The sequence below is a fragment of the Callorhinchus milii genome, unplaced genomic scaffold (assembly GCF_018977255.1).
Source record: "Callorhinchus milii isolate IMCB2004 unplaced genomic scaffold, IMCB_Cmil_1.0 Scaffold4, whole genome shotgun sequence".
In the NCBI taxonomy this organism is placed as follows: Eukaryota; Metazoa; Chordata; class Chondrichthyes; order Chimaeriformes; family Callorhinchidae; genus Callorhinchus; species Callorhinchus milii.
Genome location: NW_024704745.1, coordinates 51,327,813 through 51,350,175, shown reverse-complemented (window position 1 = coordinate 51,350,175; position 22,363 = coordinate 51,327,813). Strand labels below are relative to the sequence as shown.

At 38.8% G+C, this 22,363-nt stretch overlaps 1 protein-coding gene across 1 annotated transcript in view; it reads left to right on the top strand.

Annotated features, from left to right (window-relative positions):
* Nucleotides 1-22,363, top strand: part of LOC103183793 (BCL-6 corepressor) — a 131,486-nt gene that overhangs the window by 86,367 nt on the left and 22,756 nt on the right. Inside the window, exons 10-11 of the mRNA XM_007901480.2 lie at nt 1,998-2,335; nt 9,541-9,813. Of these exons, the coding sequence (XP_007899671.1) occupies nt 1,998-2,335; nt 9,541-9,813 (611 nt within the window). The remainder of the gene's footprint in view (nt 1-1,997; nt 2,336-9,540; nt 9,814-22,363) is intronic.

The window sequence follows — 22,363 nt, the reverse complement described above, 5'->3', positions numbered from 1 at the left end:
CACAAGGCACACAAAAATGAGGTTAGCTAACAAGGCGAGTGAATATAACAGGCAGCGTTGACATTGCAGACCTGTGATCTCTATGGAATGTCTGCTTGTTGCCTGAATATTCCAAAATCAGTGATTAATTGCTTATAAAACTCTGAAAATTATACCTTAAATTGACAAAAAAAAAACTGCAGAAAGCAGGGTAGTTAATTAGGAAACCTATAAAACCAAACTTTAATTTGGCTGGATTATAAAATGTAATAAATGGGCACATTGTGGATTAAAAGGCATGCAACAGTTTGACTAACTTGGCCACATTCTCATCTTTGGGTCAGAAGTGTGGGTTTGAGCTCACAATCTAAGTTGGTGCTCCAGTGCAATTCTGAAGGAATGCTGTACTGCTGATTCAGGTAAATATTCATTTGAAGAAGAGCAGGGAGTTACTCTGGTGTCCTGGCTAATATTTCTTGCCCACTCAGATTCACTCAAAATCAGATTAATTAGTCATTCACTGCTGTTGGCAGGATTGCTATTGCTTAGTTGCTGTATTAAGTACATAACAGCAGCCAGTACACAGTATATTTCAAAAGTATTAAGTGCTGTTTGGACGTGATAAGAAGCTATATCAAATGCAAGTGTTATTTTTTATTATTTATGGTGTTTGGCTTGGAAGTATTAGATTGTATTTTAAAACAAGAGGCACAGACTATGCTTGGAAGATGGAAGATTAAACAACAGTTTAGATTTAATTGCTTTACATAGAGAGTGGGGGATATGTGGAATAGACTTCCAAGGAACGTGATGAGACAGATTGTGTCAGATAATTCAAGAGGGAATTAGATAGCAATTTGACGAAGAAATCGATTGAAGGATATGAAAGATAAAGACGCATTTATTTTTACTTTGGGACCAGACAGATGCACCTGAATGGTGTTTCCCAGTTCTGTATATTCTAATGTTCCTGAACATGCAAGCTGATTATTGTTGAGGACACCTTAAAATTGATATCATCATGATTTGTACCTTAATAAAAAAGACCTGTTTACATAAATTAAAATAATTGTTTATTCAGTTTCCCCCCTCCTCCTACACATACTCAAAGGCCAAGAGTGCACGTTTTCCTTGCAATCCTTCTGAGAGAGATAGCGAAGAGAGAGACAGAGAGAAACCACCATGACTTGTCTAGACCAAATTGAAAATACCAACCTGATATGAGAAAGGGCACAATATTTTTTCAATTGTTTTATACTTTAAGTCTTAAAAAGTGTTTTATACTGTTTTTTTCATGGCTTGCTTCCCCAGGAATTTTTAAGTTGTGAAATTGTTGGCTGCTTCTTCCAATTAAATTTTTTTTGTATAATTGAGACTCTCCTTTCAATGGCCCAAGAAGACTATGTAGAATACTGTGTCATTAATGACCATCTTTTTCAGCTCAAAAGTGAGCAAATCCATTTTTTTAACTCAATCTGGATGGCAAAGTTCAAAGGAATATTTTATTTTCCACAGATTATGTACGGCTCTCCTGAGGTTGTGTCCAACGGAAATCTTTCATTTAACCACAGCTGAATGTCCATCAGCACAAACCAACCACAGTTGTGATGATTTACATTAGTACTGGCAGGTGGAGCATGTTTGCCGGATAGTTGACTTTCTTTCATTTAGCTACAAATGCATTTCTCCTAATGGCTTATTATTGAATGGCCAAGGCAACAGTCAGGGAGAAACGTGCAGCCTGGCCCATGTGCAGTCTGCCTGGAGCGAGTTGTGCAGAGAACAAAAAAAACTCGAAGGAAAACCCTCCAGTAATGGAGAGGGAAAATAACTCTTAAGTGCGCATTTTCCTGCAGGCATAAAACATTGATCCTATGGTCATTGAACTGACTATTTAAAAAAAAACGTAATTAGTAATTATTGTTAACCGTAGCTGCCCAATTAGTTAACTTGGTGGAAGACCACAAATCCTGCCTAAAATCTGAAGGGACTAAAAGGATGTAAACCATTTTTTATAGGTTTTGCTACACCTCCAGTATCACCACAGAAACGGATAGTTTCATCTGGCACACCGGGCAGTAACTGGCAAGTCCATTCAAATTCAACCAGCACACCTGTGTCGCGACTATCAGCCAAACGACAAAAGATCAAGGAAAGACGCAAGTTGGGTATTCTGTTTTCCGCAGAAGAAGAGGATTTTCTAGGCTCACCAATTTCACCAAAGTACCCGAATGCCGAACGAGAGAAACCTTCAGGAAAACGACAGTGTAAAACCAAACACTTAACCCGTCAGGATAAAAGAAGATCTTCACTGACAGGAGATGATACGACTGACGTTGAGAGCTCAGAGGATAAGGTATGAACTTCAGTTGGTTGTTTGTAGTTGCACGTAGGATCTGCTGTACGCAGACATCAATGGGCACAAATTTGAATCAATTTCATGTACCAGGAAGGTTACAAAGAAACACTCAGTGTACAGGTTGAACATGATGAATGGCAGCTTGGGCTGCCAAAAGGCTGTTACTGACATTGGAACACCATATTTTGGTGTGTTTATGTTACAGGATACTAATTCAGACAGTACTGGCTCTGGAAATACCCCAAGCTGCTGGAACTACAATCCTTCCCCTTCCCCTGTACACTGCACTGACAGAAATCTGAAGCACTGACAGACACGCCAAAATCTTTATGTTTGTGCAGATGTGTGTGTGTGTTCAGTCATGAGTGCTGCCTTTAATTTAATGACAGCAGCCTTTTATTTAATCTTCGGGGAAGGTCTGATACTAGCCGTACGAAGCATTAGCAGTCTGTAGGGGCGAGCTGACATCCTAGCCCACCCAAGGCTACATGCTACAAGATCCTGGTGAACAATTTACCTGGAGGTAGTTGGGGAGGAATAATTCATCCTGGTGTCTGGAGAGTTGTTCCTTTCAGTGAGGGATGAAAACCTTGAAACAAAATGGTAATCTGATGTTGGTGTCAGCTTGACTCAGCTGGTAATGTTCTCACCTCTGGGAAAAGTTGTAAACTGAAGCTATAGGGACTTACGCTCATACTCTGGGATGATGCCAGTACAGTGCTGGGGAAGTGCTGCATTGTTGGGAGTTTCTGACCTTTGGATCAGACCTAAACTGAGGTTCTGTCTGCCTGTACTCAGGTAGGCATTATAAATTCCATGACACTATTTGCAAAAAAAAAGTTTATCTTGGTGTCCTAGTTAATATCAATTAGATGTTCATGGCTATTTGTGGGATTGTGCTATGAGCAAAATTTCTGCTACATTTGTTTATAATATATAATAATCCTTGCATTTGATATAGTGCCTTATCACGTCTCTAGACATCTCAAAGCGCTTCACAGAATATACTGTATAGTAAATTGACTGTATATTTTGTGGGTGAAATACGGCAGCCAATTGCGCACAGCCATGTTCCACAAACAGTCATAGATTGAGTGACCAAATTATTATTATACATTAATATCTGAATGTCTGGTGACTACTTCCTACCTTTTTTAACCCTTTCCACTGCTGTTTTTTAGTTAGTGGCTGGAGGAGGAATAAAAAACATTGTCAAAAGTTCCATGCCATAAGTGGCAATGAATTTAAATGTCGGTGTTGTTTTAACCTCACCACGGCACTACCATGGTAGCATAACAGCAACAGCACCACTGCCACGATTGTTACTTCCAAAAGTAAATAGTTGTGCCTTTTTGTCGAATTAAAATCACTATTATTTTCATCTGAAGGAAATCGATCTTAAACTATCAGAAGAATGTGGATCTAGTCCTCAACTACACGCATTGAAAATTTGCATTGTGCATGTCTGTTGATTCACATCACATATGAATGTTTTCTTTGAATGATTTTCAAAATCATCTTTTAGTCTCTTTTTTAGAGGAGGGTGATACAAAGACTGCATTATTTGATGCATTAACTTCTTTTTCACATTTTCTGCAACAAAAAAACCCTTCCTTAATTCAAACGTTGTTTTGCTGTGCAGATGGCATCTAGGGTTAACTGTTAAAAGAATTCACTGCAAACTGGTTGACGGAAAATATCACAAAGCCACTAATGTGCTTAATCTCACCTATAGCCGCTACTGATTTTACCAATTTGCAGTCAGTGGGGAATTTCAATGAACAGCTGAAAGTAGTTTGAGACTGTACAGATCAGATTCAAGTTTATCCTGACTTTAAGACCCCTTATATTTATGAAATTAGCAGTATTGAAACATAAAAGTAGAATTCAATACATTTCGGCTCAAGCTGTTAAATAGAAGAAAATCTAACCTAAACTAATACAGGCCAGCCTCAGACATCAATAGATCCGTTGAAGCAAAGGGTGTTAAGTATGGATCAAATCCACTTTACAAGATAATTTAAATTAAATATGTGCATAAAAAATGTTGATTCCTTTTAGCTCAGTTTGAGTTTACCACAGCTACATCTTCGAGATAGAAAGCAAGAAGTTTATGTTGAATTTCCATTTGGTTTAACAGAATTGATTCAACTACCAAAAAATAGTCCAGGACTCCAGATTCTATAAAATATTTAGAATTATGGCAATCTGACATAGTAGGAAGACATTCAATCCATTATACGTACCACTGTTTGCTCCTCCCATGGAACTACCTATCCAAATCTCCACTCTTTCCACTCTTCACCACATACATTGTTCTTTAAACTGTAATGGGCTTGCACTGCACTTTGAAATATACTGTTTTTCAACAGCCAACTAGCTTTATGTTTTCTTTGGCATCTCATTAATCTATTGCTTTGATAACTGAGTTCAGTGGTTACATTTCTAAGCAATCTAAAGATGTATGACACTCATTAGTTTGTTTTGAAATACATCTATAAATCATTTTATAAATCTATATACATATAATTATTATCTATTTTGAAACTGTGGGATTGTCAATCCAAGAAGCAGTCAGATGCTAAACCGTTGTAATTGAGTGTTTTGTAAAGTTTTTTAAAGGCAAAGGTTGCGGCCTATTTCATGTTTTTTCTTGATGCCAACCAATAATTTTTGATGCATATTTAACTTTTACACAAATAAGATCCTGGACTTAAGTTCATATCAAGTTCCAACTCTTACTACATTTTTCAGTAGTAGCTTGTTGGCAGAGTTACAAATCCATTTAATATTGGGTGTCTATAACTGAAACCATTTACTGACATTCCAGAAATGTGGAATTTCATTACATTACTTTAGGATTAGAATGGCTGCAATCTTTTAGCCTCTGACTGCCAAGTTTATTGAAATAGGTTTAATCACAGTCTCCTTTAGCTGTAGTGTAGATGACACTCATGAAGGCACCAATATCCTTTAATTACAATTCAAGGTAAATTAGTGCATGTTCCAAAATTCCCAAAACAACACCTTGTGTTTATATAGTGCCCTTCATGCAGCTTAGCATCTCAGAATGCTGTACAGTGGTGGGGTTCAACACCGAGCCTAGGAGAGGCCAGAAGAGGTTCGAGAATTGTGCAGAACAGATACAACAGAACCTCTTAAGTAATGGTTTTCCTTTATGGTCAGGTCCATAAAGCAAGCAAAGTTATCTCTCACAAACCATGCTCTTCATCACCATCAAGTATTTTCATAGGGCAAAGTGTCAAGTAAACATTTGGGAAGTAGATGTTTGACTGATAAAATCTTCTTCCCTTAGTGTCTTGTTTGACATTCAACTGTCCTTAGAACTGCAACATTTGTAGTAACATTGTTTTTGAATGTAAATGCAAACGCATTTTAGAAAAAAAACTACTGTTTGCTTTAGATGTTGGATGAGAGACCATGTTGGACAGTTTTCCTCGGTTACATTTGATTCTAGTATACAATGATTTCTATCAGGATTCTTTAATAAGGAAACTGAGTGGGGACTCTTCTGGCAACTGGAAATATTTCAAGCTAACTCATGGGAGCTCTGTTCTATAAATAGATTGAGTTGAAGCATATTTCTGCTAGTCAATACGATTTACTTCTTGTTTCCTTATTGAAGATTCCCACTAGACTTTGCCACATATTAGCTCCTACGGACTGCTGAGTATTACATGGTGAATGGCCATGTAGCAAAGTTACTGTTAGCTATGGAACCATATCCCCAACTTGAGTCTCTCCTCTGCTAACCCCATCCTACTGCTTGCACTACTTCACCATCAGCGGGTGAGCCTTCAGCTCCTTTGAACCCACCCTTTGATGTCCCTCCACCTAGTCCCCCCCCCCTTTTTCCAATTCAAAACTCCTCCTAGATAACTTATACACTACCAATTGCAGCGTTCCTCGGGGCTCTATACTTAGGCCTCTCTTCTTCAACAGTTACATGCTCCCGCTTGGTGATGTTATCCCCAGGCATTGGGTTAACTTCCACATGTATGCAGGTAATATGTAACTGTATCTCTCCACTCTCTGTCCTGACCGATTGCCTTTTGGATATCAATTTGTGGATGAAAGCTAACTTTCTCCAGTAGAATGTTGAAAAGACTGAAGCTCTCCTGCTTGATTCCTGTCGGCGCCTTCTCACCTGAGGCACTGACAGCATCACTGTTCATGGTTGCGCTCTCCACCTCACCAAGCCAATATGGAACCTTGGTGTCTTGATTGACACTCAACTGTCCTTTAAATTCCCCCCCCACCGCCCCCATCCATGCAATTACCAGTTCAGCATTCCCTGCATTCGCCACTACCTTTCTCCTCGGCTGCCCAGATCCTTATCAATGCTTTTATCACCTCTAGGCTTGATGATGCCAACTCTGCTTGCTGGTGTTCCCAACTATTCCCTCCACAAGCTGCAGACTATTCGAAACTCAGTAGCTTGTGTCCTCTCCCACACCAAACTATGAGCCTGTCACCCCATCCTTGCCTGACTTCACTAGCTCCCCAACCCCAAAGGATCGAGTTTAAGATCCTTGTCCTCACTTTTAAACACATCATGGTCTTGCCCTACCCTATCTCCTTGACTTTCTAAAACCTTATCACCCACTCTTTCCCATCCACTCTACAGGCACTGGTCTGCTTTAATCTCACTCCCTGTTGTTGGGTTTTTAGCCTTTCTGTCCCCACTCTCTCAAACTCCATCCCAGAGTCCCTTTGCCTCGCCCCCTTGCCTCCTTCGAGGTCCACCTCAAGACCTTCTTTGACCACACCTTCAGTCATCATCTTGAATCCCAAGAGGATTCAAGAAGCCTGAAGGGGATGCAAGCTCAGATTTTTTTTCATTTTTCATATTGAGATTTTCCTGCAGATTAGGACTTCCTCCCGACATAAAAGGCGCTGTGTAAATGCAATTTGGTGTTGTTATTATCTCTTTACTCTTTCAGCCAGCTTCCCTTCCCCGCTCTCCCCTCCCCAGCTCAAAACTTCTGTTGTGAAGGCACTACATGTGTGTAAATTGTTGTTGTCAGTCACCAATTTTTTTAAAACCTATTTTTTGAGTTAATTTTTTGATAACTTAATTCAAAACTTGGGTAAAGCTAATGGATGTTGAAATGATTGATGCTAATTGCATACTTTACCAAATATTTCCTGTTCCTTGTTTTCTTGATTCAAAATCCAGTGCATATATCTGCAGTTGTTTTTTTGAATGTGGATAAGAACTTGTTAAAGATGTGATTACAGTGCACCATTACGATTTGGCTTAGTAAACAATATATTATTGAGGAGGAGACAACAAGTCTTAACAGACCTCAACAGTCAACTCTGCTCCTCTTTTTTTCTCCAAGATGTACTACAGTCTGGAGTTCCTGTCCCAAGAGGGACTAAACTGCAGCTGTGAAGTTATTTTATAATTTTTAAAGTGTTGGATTAAGAATAGAGGAGCAGTGTTCCCTCTCCTCTTTCTCCACGACTTCATGGTGGTGTTACATTAAAGTAGTCAGAGCACCATAGAACCCAATGGCGTTTGTGTCCATTTCTAATACAAAATTCACATTTTAAACAGGATTTCTTTCTAATCAACAAAATGGGCAACAAGTATTGCTTTTGCTGGCCTACAATACTATATGAATTGTATTGTATTGTATTGTGCCTCTGCTTCAGATTTATGGAGATACCCTTCAAATTAGATTAGGACTACCATAATTAAGTGTGAGCTTCTTGGAGTTATACTGATGGTTGCTCAGATTCAGTTAAAGTGCTGGACAGTATTAATTGGTTAACTTAATGCCATTGAGTGAGCGAGGATGCGGGGTGATATGCTTGCTCCCAAAAAAATCTTAGAGCCTAATATTTAACTTGATATGTTATAAAATATTTTAATCTGCATTTGTTATTATAATAATACAGATATAGCACCTTATCATGTCTTCGAGATGTCTCAAAGCACTTCACAAAATATACTGTAAAGTGAATTGACTGTATATTTTGCGGGAGAAACGCATCACATGATAGCTCATGCTTTTTGAGCTCTGTTACCTTGATAATCCATCGGGAAGTTACAGTTTTCAAATTTTCCCAATGACATTATGAACCTTAATTTTTACTTTACACTTTCACAGATCAATATTTATTAAATATCCAGTAATTATTCCAAATGTACTGTTCAAATAGGCCCTGTTTTGCAATTTGAGAAGACAGTAGGACATTTTAAAATATATATATATATATCTGTATTGCTTCGCTCCTTTTATTCTTTAATCACATGGTCTCCTAAAGCCTGGAGGGAGAGGTGGTCCAGGTTATAAATTTCTTCATGTCAATCATCATTGCTACTCAAAAGACAATAAACCTGAGGCACAATGTATTGGTTGGTAAATGAGTCGGGTCAGTTCTTCCTTACATAGGAGTGCAGCACCCCCAATTCTGCAAAGGTCCTTCACTCAACAAGCCCAGCGGGGAACTGAATAAATTTATTCAGTCATGGGCAGGCAATATGTTATGGCACAGTCTCTGGACTCCAACCTGCAACTATATGATTAGGAGACAATCACTTATCAACAACCAAGTGTTAGTTTTCAGGTAAATCTAATTCATAGCATTTCCTTACAAGACACAGCTATTTTCAAAACTAAAGCAGCAACAACATGGTTTAGTGTGATATCATGATTAGAATGATATCTATCTACATTTGTTAGCAAATCTCTAGGGGAGCAGGGACAATTTCTGCACCAATACCGAATTGTGTAAAGAAACGTTGAATTATTGATTACCCAAGCTCTCAAAATTTTCCATGCTCAAGTTGGTTCTACTTCTTTTCATGAATATTGCAATTAGTGATTCGCTTTTGGTCTTGCATATCTAAAATAATATGTGACTCTCACTCATATTTGCATATTAACTAATATCAACTAATATCAGCTAATATCAATCATCATTATGTTTTCCACCATAAAAATAATTTAGATCAAATATAAATTTCCCACAAAATGCAGTGAATCGTCTTTACAATATATTCCGTGAAGCGCTTTGAGATGTCCCAAAGATGTGATATGGCGCTATATCAAATGCAAGGATTATTATTGTTATTATTATTATATAAGTTTGACTGTAATTTTGCCAAACTAACTCAGTAGGAAAAACACACTATTAATTGTTTTTTTTGTAACATTGTGTGTTTACAGCAGTCCTGTGTGATAAGAAGTTCTAGAAAACGACCAGCAATAGCCATAGACTTCGATTTGACACCAAAGAAATTATGTGAGCAGAAGTGCTCTGACCGTTTGCTGCAGAGTCCTTTCTTATTGCAGTGCCCTCGGCCCTTACCCATCCAAGCAGACAACTCTCCACAGGAACTCTCCTCATCTCGCCCCATGCCACCAGAAGCACGGCGACTTATTGTCAATAAAAATGCTGGGGAAACTTTACTGCAAAGAGCAGCTCGTCTAGGCTATGAGGTAAGTTCTGGATTTGTAAATTTACCTTTTCATTTGGTTAAAGTAATATTTCTCAGTGTACTTTTTCCAGTATCACAAATGAAATTTCTTTCAGAAGAATCAGTTTAATTTCTTAGTGCAGTACTGTAGTATTTTATTAACCACAATAAATGTAGTAGATCCCACATTTTAAGTACAGTGTTTGTTGTAGTACAAACCAATGTGGTTATAACTCTTAAGTAAACGGTACTTGCTAGATGTTATTATCTATTGGTAGTGCAATAGCTCCAACTTAAATCCTTTGATGTCAATAGTTAAGAAACGTATTTGCCTTGAAACACTAATAAGCTTATCTAGTAGTTATTTTATTATGAAGTTGTTATCCCATTATTCGTGAAAAGAAGGCAGTGCCCTGGCCAGCAATCCCCCAGATAAAAAATGTCAGTTGTTCATTCACCGGATGGCTGATTGTAGGACATTGCTGTGCGCAAATTGGTTGCTGCAATTGTCTACCAAATACTGCTCTTCCATATCAAAGGTGCTATATCAAATCCAAGGGTATATTTTTATAATATCTAATGGACTGTGTGTTCACATTTGGCGCACAGAGATAATAGCAACTTTGTCCCATATCCTAAGATATATGACATATCCTAAGTCTTCATGTCAGGGGCCTGATTCTGATGAGGTCTTTGGTACGTTTTTAATTAAACAGTAATGATGTCCGCTTGTACTGTCAGGGAATTGAGAATAGGAAGGGAATTCAATCAATCTGTGTAACATTCAACATTCAATTGATCTGTGTACCATGAGCCCCCTGGTACACACAGAAATCTGTTATTCTTGTTCAATCATCCTTTTTTGGGGAACATAGATAGTGTGTGTAAAATTCCTAGGTTAGTTCTATTGCTGCCACAGTTGCTTGGTGCATAGTGTTGTATTTCGGTCACAATGTTCAGGTTTTGTTGATGCAACTGCTTACAATGTTAATCTGGCCAATCTGCTCCGTAATGTTTATCAGTCAGTGTCAGATGAGCATTCCTTAGCACAGTTGAGTATTAAGATAATGTTCTCAAAAGCTGAAATAAATTACTTCTGCCACATTCTAAGGCTTTTAGTAATCAATTCTGTGCATAATGTCAGGTGCCATTATTACAAATTCAGCATTAGAATCTTTACTCCATGACTGCATTCTTGTAGTGCACATTCTGTGTGTACACATAGAGAGGTAAGCAAATTCCAGGCATGTTTTAAACATTTTGATAACTTTTTTTTTACACTGCTGAACATGGCTCTAGATTGTTTGTAAAGATTATAATGATTTGCATCATATAGTAGGGTTACAAAATGTGTTGCAGAATACGCTGGTATTTTGAAACTTTCCTCCGAATGCAAACCAAAAACATTCATCAATATCTGCGGGTTTAGGAGGATATTTATCTGATGCCTCAATTGCATCACAAAAATCGAATTAAATGTAGTTTCAGACATGATCTCTCAAAGTTTGATGTTTGATCTTAAATGTGTCTAAGCTCAAGGCAAACTGCTATGTAAATAATGGAGATGCATTTTCTTGTAGCTATTTTGGACCATAGAATTTTAACCATAGACCTTTTTTTTCCAATCGCTCCCTATCTTTTGTTTCCACCCCATGCCATGAGCGGGTGAAAGGACAACTAAGTGGCCTGCACCCAAGGGTTGAGCCAGTGAAGCTTCAGGGCTAGGGGTGAATTGTTCTCTGATATTTTAATTATTTTTCTTTTGGAAAATGGCCTTTCTGCCATCAGGGTCTCAGTGTGTTGGGAACTGTGGCAGCAACCTACAACCTACATCCTGTCACTCAGTAACAAACACCCTGATACAACAGCATCACACTGATTTCATAATCCTGTAGCACAGAATTACATAATATATGTATAGAAATTTTATCATATACATTGAAGAAAATACTGAAATGTCTTGTGTTTTCTTTTAGTGCTAGTTAAAATTGAAGAAATTAAAAATTGTGACTGCGTTTGTTTCACATTAGACCTCTACAAACAGCGGAGGAAGAAATGTTTCTATCCATCAGTTTGGACTGGATCCAAACGCGGTCTCAGAGTTAAAAGGACAATGTGTTTGCCCATTTGCTCCAAGGGATTCTTAATATTTATTTGACCAAAACCAATGAGTAGAATAATGACTGTGAACCAACATTCATGAAAATTTCGACAAAGTGACATTTACTTTGTCTCTTCCCCACTCCACCTTATTAACTCCTATGTAATGCTGCCTTTTATATCACTCTTGTTTTTGATATGGGCTAATTGTATTTCAGGCCCCTCAAATGAGCACTTGTATTGAAGGTTTTTCATACAGTGAAATGGTAATGTAAGGATTCTACGTATAAAAAATGATTCAGTAGCAGCACAATAGGTGGGATCCACAGTAATTAGGCGATCTTTTTCTCCAGTGCTCTATTCTCCATCCCATTTTGTTTACTCTCCACATCAATGACCTCCTCCACTCATCATACAATCCTATCCACTATTTTGCCGATGAATCAACTCTACATTCGCAAACTTCCTTCAAGCCACAACCCTGAGTGAACAAACCATCTCTTATTGCATTGGCTCAATTATTATGTTTTGATCTCACCTATGAACTTTGGAGGCAATGGCAGTTTCTCAGACAGTTTTTTCATGTATCTTGTACACCTGACCAATTACTACTACCCTTTGCCTTCAGTGGCTGCACACCTCATCCATTGTTAGCCTCCCTGTCTCCTCTGGTTTCAAGTGAAAATCTCACATCCCTTATTGCTAAAGCAGCCTCGCAAGAAGCTTGGTTTCATCTTTCATCAAAATATTTATTTTTCTTTGAAGAACCAAACTATAAAGCCAAGTTCATCCAAAACTGGAATACTATTCTCAGCCGTGGGAGGCACTTTTAACACTGCTAGACAGAGTGCAAGACAGACTTACTGTCTGATTAGTGATCTTTCCCTCACCTCTAGGCTCCATATTCTCTCTATAACAACTTTTTTTTGAGCTTTCGTTTTGTTCCTTGAAACCTCCCATGGACATCACCCTGCTTCTATTTGCTGTAATAATAATAATCCTTGCATTTGATTTACTGCCTTATCATGCCTTCTAGACGTCTCAAAGCGCTTCACTGAATATACTGTAAAGTGAATTGACTGTTTATTTTGTGGGCAAAATGCAGCAGCCGAGTGCGCACAGCAGTGTCCCACAAACAGTTGCGGATTGAGTGACCAAATTATTTATTTATTTTTAAAATTTGATTGGATTATTAACCCTGGAAAAGTGACCAAATTATTACTTTTTAAGGAATTATTACCCCCAGAAAAGCAATTTGTAAATCGACTAACATCCCGTTCCTACTTACTGCTAGGTAAACAGAGGCGTGTGGAGTAAGGAAACTTGGCCAACGTTTCATTGATTCCTGCAACATTGATTCCTTTGAGAAACTGAGTTCAACCGACTGCATGCAGCTAGCAAGCTCATCCCAGTATAACAAAAATGTGAACATACAGAATTTGGCAAAGCAAAGGAAGCTTGTAAAACCAAAACTCATCACAATTTCTTTTATTCATTGATTCTATGCAGGGACTTCAAATCTTCCCCTCTCCTATAAAATACAAGTGTTTAAAAGCCCAAGCTTGGTATCACTTAGCTGATTTGGGGATTTTCAACCTTAGTAGTGTACTGCAATATGGATCCTGACCCTTTACCTAACTTCTCAATAATAAAAAATAATTTTATATATCCAGGAATTGTTCACAATTAAGTAACTTGTAAGTAATGTGTTTGAAGTTCAGCTGCTTGTTTACATAACCCGATTTGTAGAGGTAATTGCAGCTCTTCTGAGGAGGAGGAATACTGCTCCCCAGTCTCTTTTAATGAGAAATGTAATAAAGATATTTAGAAAATTGCAGACACTGCAGAGAATATTAATGACATAGTTTGGAACTAATGCTGATCCTTTAGACCAAGACCAGCAGTTTTTGAAATCACCAACCATATTACCTAAGCCCAATGCATTCTTAAATACTGAGATTAATATCGCAGTCAAGCTCCTATGTTCTGAAATTGACACTAAATTCGTGTGGAGAGAGAATTGGTAGTGGATGCTGGGTTAACCTTCAGCATCACAGTTTAACTGTAAAGCATCTTTATTTTAATATTTTTCTTAATTATCTAGTGTTTTGTTGTAGGCAGGTGGTATTTTTTGCTCAATGTGTACTAGTGCTTAATGCTCCTCCAGGTTTAAGCACTCATTTTGCAAGACCTATATTATAATTTAGTGTTTTTTGTACGATGCTGCAGTGTTTCCCTCTGAAATATCCATCTTGGAATTGTGGTGACTGTTTCATTAGATTCCAGTTATTCTAATTTTTCACTTGTTGACACAACTTAGAAGTGAAAATAATGTCACTCTATTCCAAAACATAACATTTTGTTCTTAATAGAATCTAAAAACAATGTAAATTTACAAAAACTTAGTGTAAACCTATCTTTCAACATATTCCATTTCAAAGCTTTGCTGTAGGTAATTTTTATACCAAAATTGTATTCTACAAAAAACATTGTATGAGATAATACATTGACAGGACTTAGTGAGAGGTACAATGCGGCTTTTACATTCTTTATCATTTGTGTTAATTGTCATTTATACATCTGGAAGTTCAGGATTCAGTATTACTGGAAATGGTGAATTCTGTTTGTTTTGGGGTTGGCCAGCTAGCAGATTCACTAATTGTAACATGTCGTTTTCTGCAAGAATTAGGCAAATTGGAGACGGTTCTTCTGGCTCAGGAAGAGCATATCTTGAGTTGGCTTTATATCAATCGCTGCAGCATTTGTCAGCGGCTTAAGATTTGTAAATTCAAGATAGAAATGCTGATGCGTACTTGCTTTATGTGCAGCCAAAATAGGACAATAATTCATATTGTATCCTATAGTTACAGGAACATTTACATTTAATTATTTTAGTAATGTAGTCTAGGATAAAATTAGTTTTCAAGCCCAAGTATTCTCTTGTTTTAAGAAGTTGTTTGACATCTCATTTTACATTCAAACTTCATTTCAATGGAACAGGAACAGTTTATTATTGAGTAAAAGTAATCCTTGCATTTGATATACTGAATATACTGTAAAGTGAACTGACTGTATATTTTGTGGGCAAAACGCAGCAGCCAAATGCGCACAGCAGGGTCCCACAAACAGTTGTGGATTGATTGACCAGTTTTTTTTGAAGCAATTATTACCCTTGATAGTTGACACAATAATGTAAGTACTGTTATATAGTTGCATAAGTATTGCTAATTCCTTGTTGTGTTTGTTAGGAAAAGTGACTCCTGTTTTGCTTTCAAGCTAATTCTTTTTAACTTTTTTAGGAAGTAGTCTTGTACTGTTGGAAAACAAGGTTGTGATGTCAATCATCGAGATAATGCAGGTTATTGTGCTCTGCATGAAGCCTGTGCAAGAGGATGGCTTAGCATCGTACGGCATCTTCTAGAACATGGAGCTGATGTGAATTGCAGTGCTCAAGATGGAACAAGGTATACATTTTTTTTGTTACCTGAGTTGCCATGACCAGATTCTTTTTGCTAAAGATCATTTAAATAGACGTGTAGCAGCCACACAGCTTCAATGATAAGGTGCTGAATTCCAATGAATTGGGGGCAACTGAGGTTATATCTCAGTATTCAATACCACAAGCAACATCAATGTTTTGCAATTATGTAGAACCTTTCCTATAGGGTAGTCTTCAAAACACTTTACAAGGATCTGAGCAAGATGGGCACTGAAAGGTTAGGAGGGGAATGACTGAAAGCATGGTCAGAGAGAGAGAGAGGTTTTTAAAAGAGTTTTGAAAACCAGGAGAGGGCAAGGTGTAAGAGAGGATGTTCCAGAGAGTGTGGCCTTACAGCTTGGGTGTAGTAGTGGGATGTCAAAGGGTGCAATGGATGTGCCACAGGTCTGAGATGCAGTGTGTGGGAGAGTGAGGCTAAAGGAGTTTGCACGTGTAGGTTGTGGCATGGAGACAATTGGAGGTTAGAACCAGATCTTGAAGTTGGTCTGCAGCTCGTGTACTGTCCCGCACCAGGCTTCGCGACCACATCACTCCCACCCTCGCTCGCCTCCACTGGCTCCCCATCCCCCAGAGGATCGAATTCAAGATCCTCATCCTCACCTACAAGGCCATTCACGGCCTTGCTCCCTCCTATCTCTCTGACCTACTATCCCCCTACCTACTGCCCGTACCCTCCGTTCCTCTGGCTCCGGTCTGCTCCACATCCCCCGCCCCAACCGCCCTACCATCGGTGGCCGGGCCTTCAGCCTCTCAGCCCCTAGGCTCTGGAACTCTATCCCCCAGTGCCTTCGCCGCCTCCTCCCTTTCCTCCTTCAAGGCCGGTCTCAAGACCTTTCTCTTTGACCGTGCCTTCAGCTCCCCTCTCGACTCTCTACCCCCTCCTCGCTCCCTCCCTTCCCTCCCCTCACCCTGACCATTCCCCCCGCTCGGGTCCTGACCCAACTGTACAGCGCCTTGGGACGTCCTCCCGACGTGAAAGGCGCTCTATAAATGGAATCTTGTTGTTTTTTGCAGGGGTACAGGAGTCAGTGGAGCCAGGAGAGGGTAGGGATAATTGGTTCATGGAATAAATATAGTGCAGACAAGCTTTGGCCTGTGGAGCTTTAGATGTATTGGAGGTTTGGACAATCTGCCAACAATCTGTGTCAAGTCTAGTGGTAACAAATGGCATAAATGAGACTTCTGGCTGCATTGGGGGTGAAGTGGGCTGAATGAAAGTGATATCCAGGGTGAAGAAAAGTAGTTTGGTCAAGGACCAGGTATAGGGTTTAAAAGAAAGCCGAGGATTCAAAAAAGGTTGGATTGTAAATAATTGCATATATAAATAAAATTGTTGTCAACATTAAGTGTAACTTGTGTACTATGAGGCTTTTTAAGGGAGCAAAAATAAGTATTCATTTTCAATTATTGCTTTAATTGAAGCCTATCCATGATGCAGTAGAAAATGATCACCTGGAAGTAGTTCGGCTGTTGCTTTCATACAGTGCAGATCCAACCCTAGCCACATACTCTGGCCGAACTATTCTGAAAATGACGCATAGTGAAGTTATGGAAACATTTCTCACAGGTACAGTATGTTTACATTTCAGTTGTTTCACCCCCTGACCCCCCTCCTCCATTTAGTTTGCATGGGTCAGCATCTTTGCAATGAAATCTAACTCTCTGAAACCAAGGTAACTGCCTATAGGGTCCTACAGTGAGACCATATCGATGAAAGTATGCTACCTTTCCTGTATTTAGACTTCAATAAATACACTTTATTTATCTTGACCTGTTGGAAATGCATAAAAAAAGTGTTATAGTATTGTGTTATAACATGGAAACAGGCCCAACTAATCTGTTCCACTCATTATACTGCATATCAGCCTTAACTCCCCCTCCCCCACCACCAATTTCCTCTCTCATTGCCATCTATTCCCTTCTCTCTCAAGTATGTATCATAATTTCTCTAGCACCATCCATAATAGTAGTCAGGCTTTTGTGGAGAATGAGACTGTTCGGAAAGCCTGTTTCTACACCTGTTCTGCCGACCTCTGCTCCTTGCCCCTGCATTCCTGCCAATAATATGGTCAGAAAACCAGAACAAATGAATTCAGAAATAGACTTGCAAGTTCCTGCAAAGATATTACTATCAAATAATAGATGGTGCCTGAAACAAAATCGTTTTAATGGATAGTCTTCTTCAACTCTCAATTATGCATGATTTACTTAAATAATATTGTGGCAATAGTAATAAATATAGTGCAGGACAGTCTTACATTAAGAAAACATTTAGGATTTGTGTAAAACTATCAATCAGATATTTATGTTGCATGGAAGGAGTTAAAGAACAATTTGATGTTAGTAATGAACCAAAGTAATAAAATGCGTTCCATAAACAGGCCCTGAACAACCGTGTGAATTCACTGGTTTTGGAAATGATCTTAATTACCACAATATTTTTTACTTTAATTTGAAGTTACAGAAATGGAAAATATTGTTAAGAGCAATAATTTAAGTCCAACAAAGGCCTCAACTCATATTTGTTTGGAAAATTGCCCTGTAACTAATTTGAAAATTCTCACTAAACAGTGGCTATAGAGTGTCAGCTAGGGCTTTCATGTGCATTACATTTCTGCATGGCAGAGGCAGAAAGATGATCTAGTCTCACTTAGCCTCAGCTCCCTGACACTCTGTCCTGCTGCTCCACTTAAAGCAATTAGCAATTTTGTCGCTAAGAGCTGACGATAAGCAAACAAACGCGTAGCCATGAAATAACTGCAAAAATTATATATTACTTCCTATGTAGTTAAAGATCAAATTCTAATTATGTTTAATGGGAAGTTTAGGCCTCATTAAGCTTTTTAGTAATGCCTGGTCCAGTACACCGGTACATTTCTTTTTACAGCTCTGGCCTGAAGTCATTGCTAGATCAGTCTTTTGTAACTCAAGCCTCACAGCTGGGGATACTGCACATTTGTCTGCCATGTTTTGTTAACATTTTTTATATACTTCATGACACAAATACAATGAGCAGCCTGCTCTGCCTTCAGTGGTGTTGACCAGTTTGTGTGTTTTCCCCCCTCCAGAGTATTTGGCTGACCTACAGGGTCGAAATGAAGATGACCCTGGTCTGTCTGGGATTTCTATGGCAGCTCTGTGTGGTGTGAGTGATATTCTTATATAGACTTCCGAATTGGGAACAGTACTGTAATTGCTGCAGAGAGCATTATAAAAAGCACACAAAGTTATAACAAAGTTTCTGAAGGTTGGATTGTTGCAATTAAAACCAGTTGCTTTCAGATCAGCTAATTTATTCTTATAAACTCTCATACAGTCTATTTTTATGAACTTGTATCTGCACCCAAAGCCTGAAATTTTACCCAGTCTTAGCCTTAGTAAGATCTTTCATTTTGGGCGCTGGGTGTCTGACACATGTGGAAACCCCTCACCTTGTTTAAGTGTATCCAAACTCAGACTGAGATTCACATATGTATGCCCCTTACACATGGAAATTTCCACATGTCTGGAATGTAGTACGCATTTCTCCCTCTCAAGGGATGAACCTTCCTTACCTGATTCTGAGACACAGGATGGCAATAGCCAAAGCTTGGGGAATGCCAGAAGTCACGTTGGAGTTTAACCAGCTAAAATGCATTGCTTGCTATTAAAGAGGATGATTTGACAAGTTTTCCACTGCTCGTCAATGTGGACCTTCCTACCCATTAGAGCTTTGACTTGCAGGGTTAACAGGAGCTGAGTGCAAAGAATCCCTGCTCCAAGTGCCTATTTTAAGATCCCACTGAATTGTGGAAAATTCTTAAATCAGTTTGATTAGATTTGTTTTAAGAACAGAAGAAAAATGGGTTCAAAATTAGAACCGAATTTGATAATGGTCTACAATTCTAAATTTTAAGATAAGATGAACTTGCTGGCTAAGAATAGGGATTTCAGGCGACAAATGTTTCTTAAAAAAAGTCTCAGATTAATTGGTCCTTGAATTGTATTTGATTTGATAGTGCTGGGGTATTGGACTGGGCACTGGGGAAACTCAGTTTTTAATCTCATTCTTACCTGGGAATGTCAGGAAAACTGAGCAGGGAGGAGAAGTTTGCATGTTGCTCAAACCCATATATTAACCAAAGCAGGGATAGTGGATCCCCCTGCTTTCCCACCAGACAGATGGATTCTACCAGCAAGACAAACTGGGGGAGAGGAAGAGAGAACCACTATTTTTTAAAAATAAACTGTTCTATTTGAAAACCCCTACCAGTAATTATTTGCTGGGGTTCGTTTACCATTTTGACAAATTACCTTTTTGCCCCAAATGCAGTTTAAAAATTACAATGAGATGGTCAAGCTTGGGACACATGGATTTCACTAGATCTCCCTCAGTCTCTTGGCTGGCATTGTTCATGTAGTAGAGGACACCATGAAATAAATATGAGGGAAGAAATCAGTTTAGAGACGCATCTGTGTGTGAGTGTGTCATGCAGTGTCAACCAACATATGGAAGTATTGACAGTAGCAATGGAGAATTTTGTGCCATCGTCAAGATGATAGTAACCATGGAGATTTTGCAATTACTGATTGAAGCGTTTTCACAGTTGCACAAAATATTCATGATTAGAAAAGCTCTTATGTGATCATGTTCCAAATGTTTTGAAGTTCCTCCCACCATACCTCTAATTTTAACCTTTTTCATTTGTTTCTCCAATACCCCAACTATGAATGACTGAAACTTTGTTTTTTTCTGGTGTACATTTATGTAAAGATTAATATGACATTTGTTTAGCACCTTTCACTTCGGAAAGATGTCCCAAGGTGCTGGACAGTCAATGTTTCCGACCTGAGCTGGGGGTCAGGATCGGGGAGGGTGACCGATGGCACGGTCAAAGAGGAGGGTCTTGAGACGGGTCTAGAAGGAGGCAAGGGAGGGGGCGAGGCAGAGGGGCTGCGGGATGGAGTTCCAGAGGGTGGGGGCAGAATGGCTGGCATAAAGCCCGCCCGCCAATGGCCATGGAGGGCTTTGAAGTTGAAAACCAGGATCTTGAACTGTATTGAACAAAGCACAGCTGTTGCTTTGGTGTGAAGCCTCCCTTCCAGTGACCAGTCGAGAAATCAAGCACACTTGGCAAGCAATTTTGACTCTTGTGATTTGAATGCATAACTCAAGGACCATTGACCGTTGGACTCCAAAAACATAATTTTGAGCAGACTCATTCGTCGTATAGATTTCACGTGTCTTCCTGGACCAAGAAAGTGCCTTCAAGCATAATGCTTTACTTAAAGCAAATTGGTTAAAGCTTTTTTCAAACAACCATCTTTAAAAACCTTTGGGACTCATTAAGCAGATCAAGTTAATATTCCAGACTGGTAGTAAAGAATTAACTAAACTAGACTTTTCAGTAATATTAATAAAACTGGCATAACCCTATAACTTTAACTTCTTTATGTTAGAAAGCTACACTTTGGTTAATCATGGGTGCTACCCCTGTCTCACTGAAACATTGCTCAAAATGAAAAGGTGATGTGTAATTTTTTGCCACCCTTAGAAGCTCCTTCAAACCTTGTGGCTGTTTGTGGGACCTCCAGATTAATGTATTATTCACCTCTTAAATGCGTGTGGGATACATGTTATCCATCATAAGTCAACATCCTATTTCGCCAACAAAATGTAGAGTCATTTCACTTTACAGCATATTCTGTGTAGCGCTTTGAGACATCTAAAAGATGGGATAAGACATTATATCAAATATTAGTTAAGTATATTTTAGCCAAGGAGGGTGCAATGACAATATCAACAACAACTTGGATTTATATAGCACCCTCCATGCCGGACGGCCTCTCAGGGCATTTCACAATAGCGGATATCCATCGTAGAAGTCATCTGAACATAGTGTAACATTGGAGGTGAATCATTAATTGCAAAAAAAAACCCTTAAAAATCAGGAAACCGATGACTTGTAAGTTCCCCAGAACGGCTGCTCCCTTTGACCAGCTAGCGTACCACTGTCAAATGGATCAAAAAGTTATTGATTTGATTCCTGATCTGTTCTAAGTTATCTGATCTCAGTTGGGGCAGAGATCAGATAACCACTCCAGGAGAAGTTAAAAGGGAGTCCAATACCATCAGGAGAGGAGAGTGGTGGAAAGGTAGAGAAATCAGTGAGGGGGAAAACAATTGCTAGGAACTCCTGTTTAGGTAAATGTGAACAGTTATTTAAAGCAACAGTATTTTGATTAGAATTATTCTGGTTTAGAAGTTTGTGGTTGGTAAATTTGGTAAAATAAGTCCTTGGCAATGGCTGTTTATATAGCGCTTTTCACGTCCTTCTGACGTGAAAGAAAATTCAAGTTCCAACACGTCTTTCTGACGTGAAAGGCACTATATAATGTTTGTTTTAGAAGTTTCCTGTTAAAGTCATTTTATCAAATTTCTTGATATTAGAAGCTTAAATTCTACATTTTTCAAAATACATTTTTGTGCACAAGTTTTTTTTTGCAACCATAATGCTGCTCAATTCTTTCACAAAAAAATCTCCTAGCCATATAGTCATCATTCTTACTGTCTTTTATGATTCCAGAATCAGTAGAAGAGACTGGATTCAATGTCTTGGATGATCCACCTGGCCCAAGTGATGAAGAGGAGGAATTGGATGATGTGTTGGAATTTGAATTTTCTGACGCGCCTCTTTTACCTTGTCACAACATTCAGGTCTCGCTCTCTCAGGGGTAGGTACTCTCTTTTAATTCGGTTGGATTATCAGAATTTGCCATATCATCACTCTGGAGTCTTGTACCAGGTGTCAGCTTGATTCAGTTAGAACTGAGTCAGAAGATTGTGAGTGCAAGCCCCAATCAGTTATTAGGAGCTCATAGTCGACACTGATGTTTCAGTGGCATTTGCTGGGAAGCACTGCGGACCTCTAGACAATATCTCACCCTCGACCAAATTATCGACACACTTAGTTCATACGAGAGGGCCCGAATG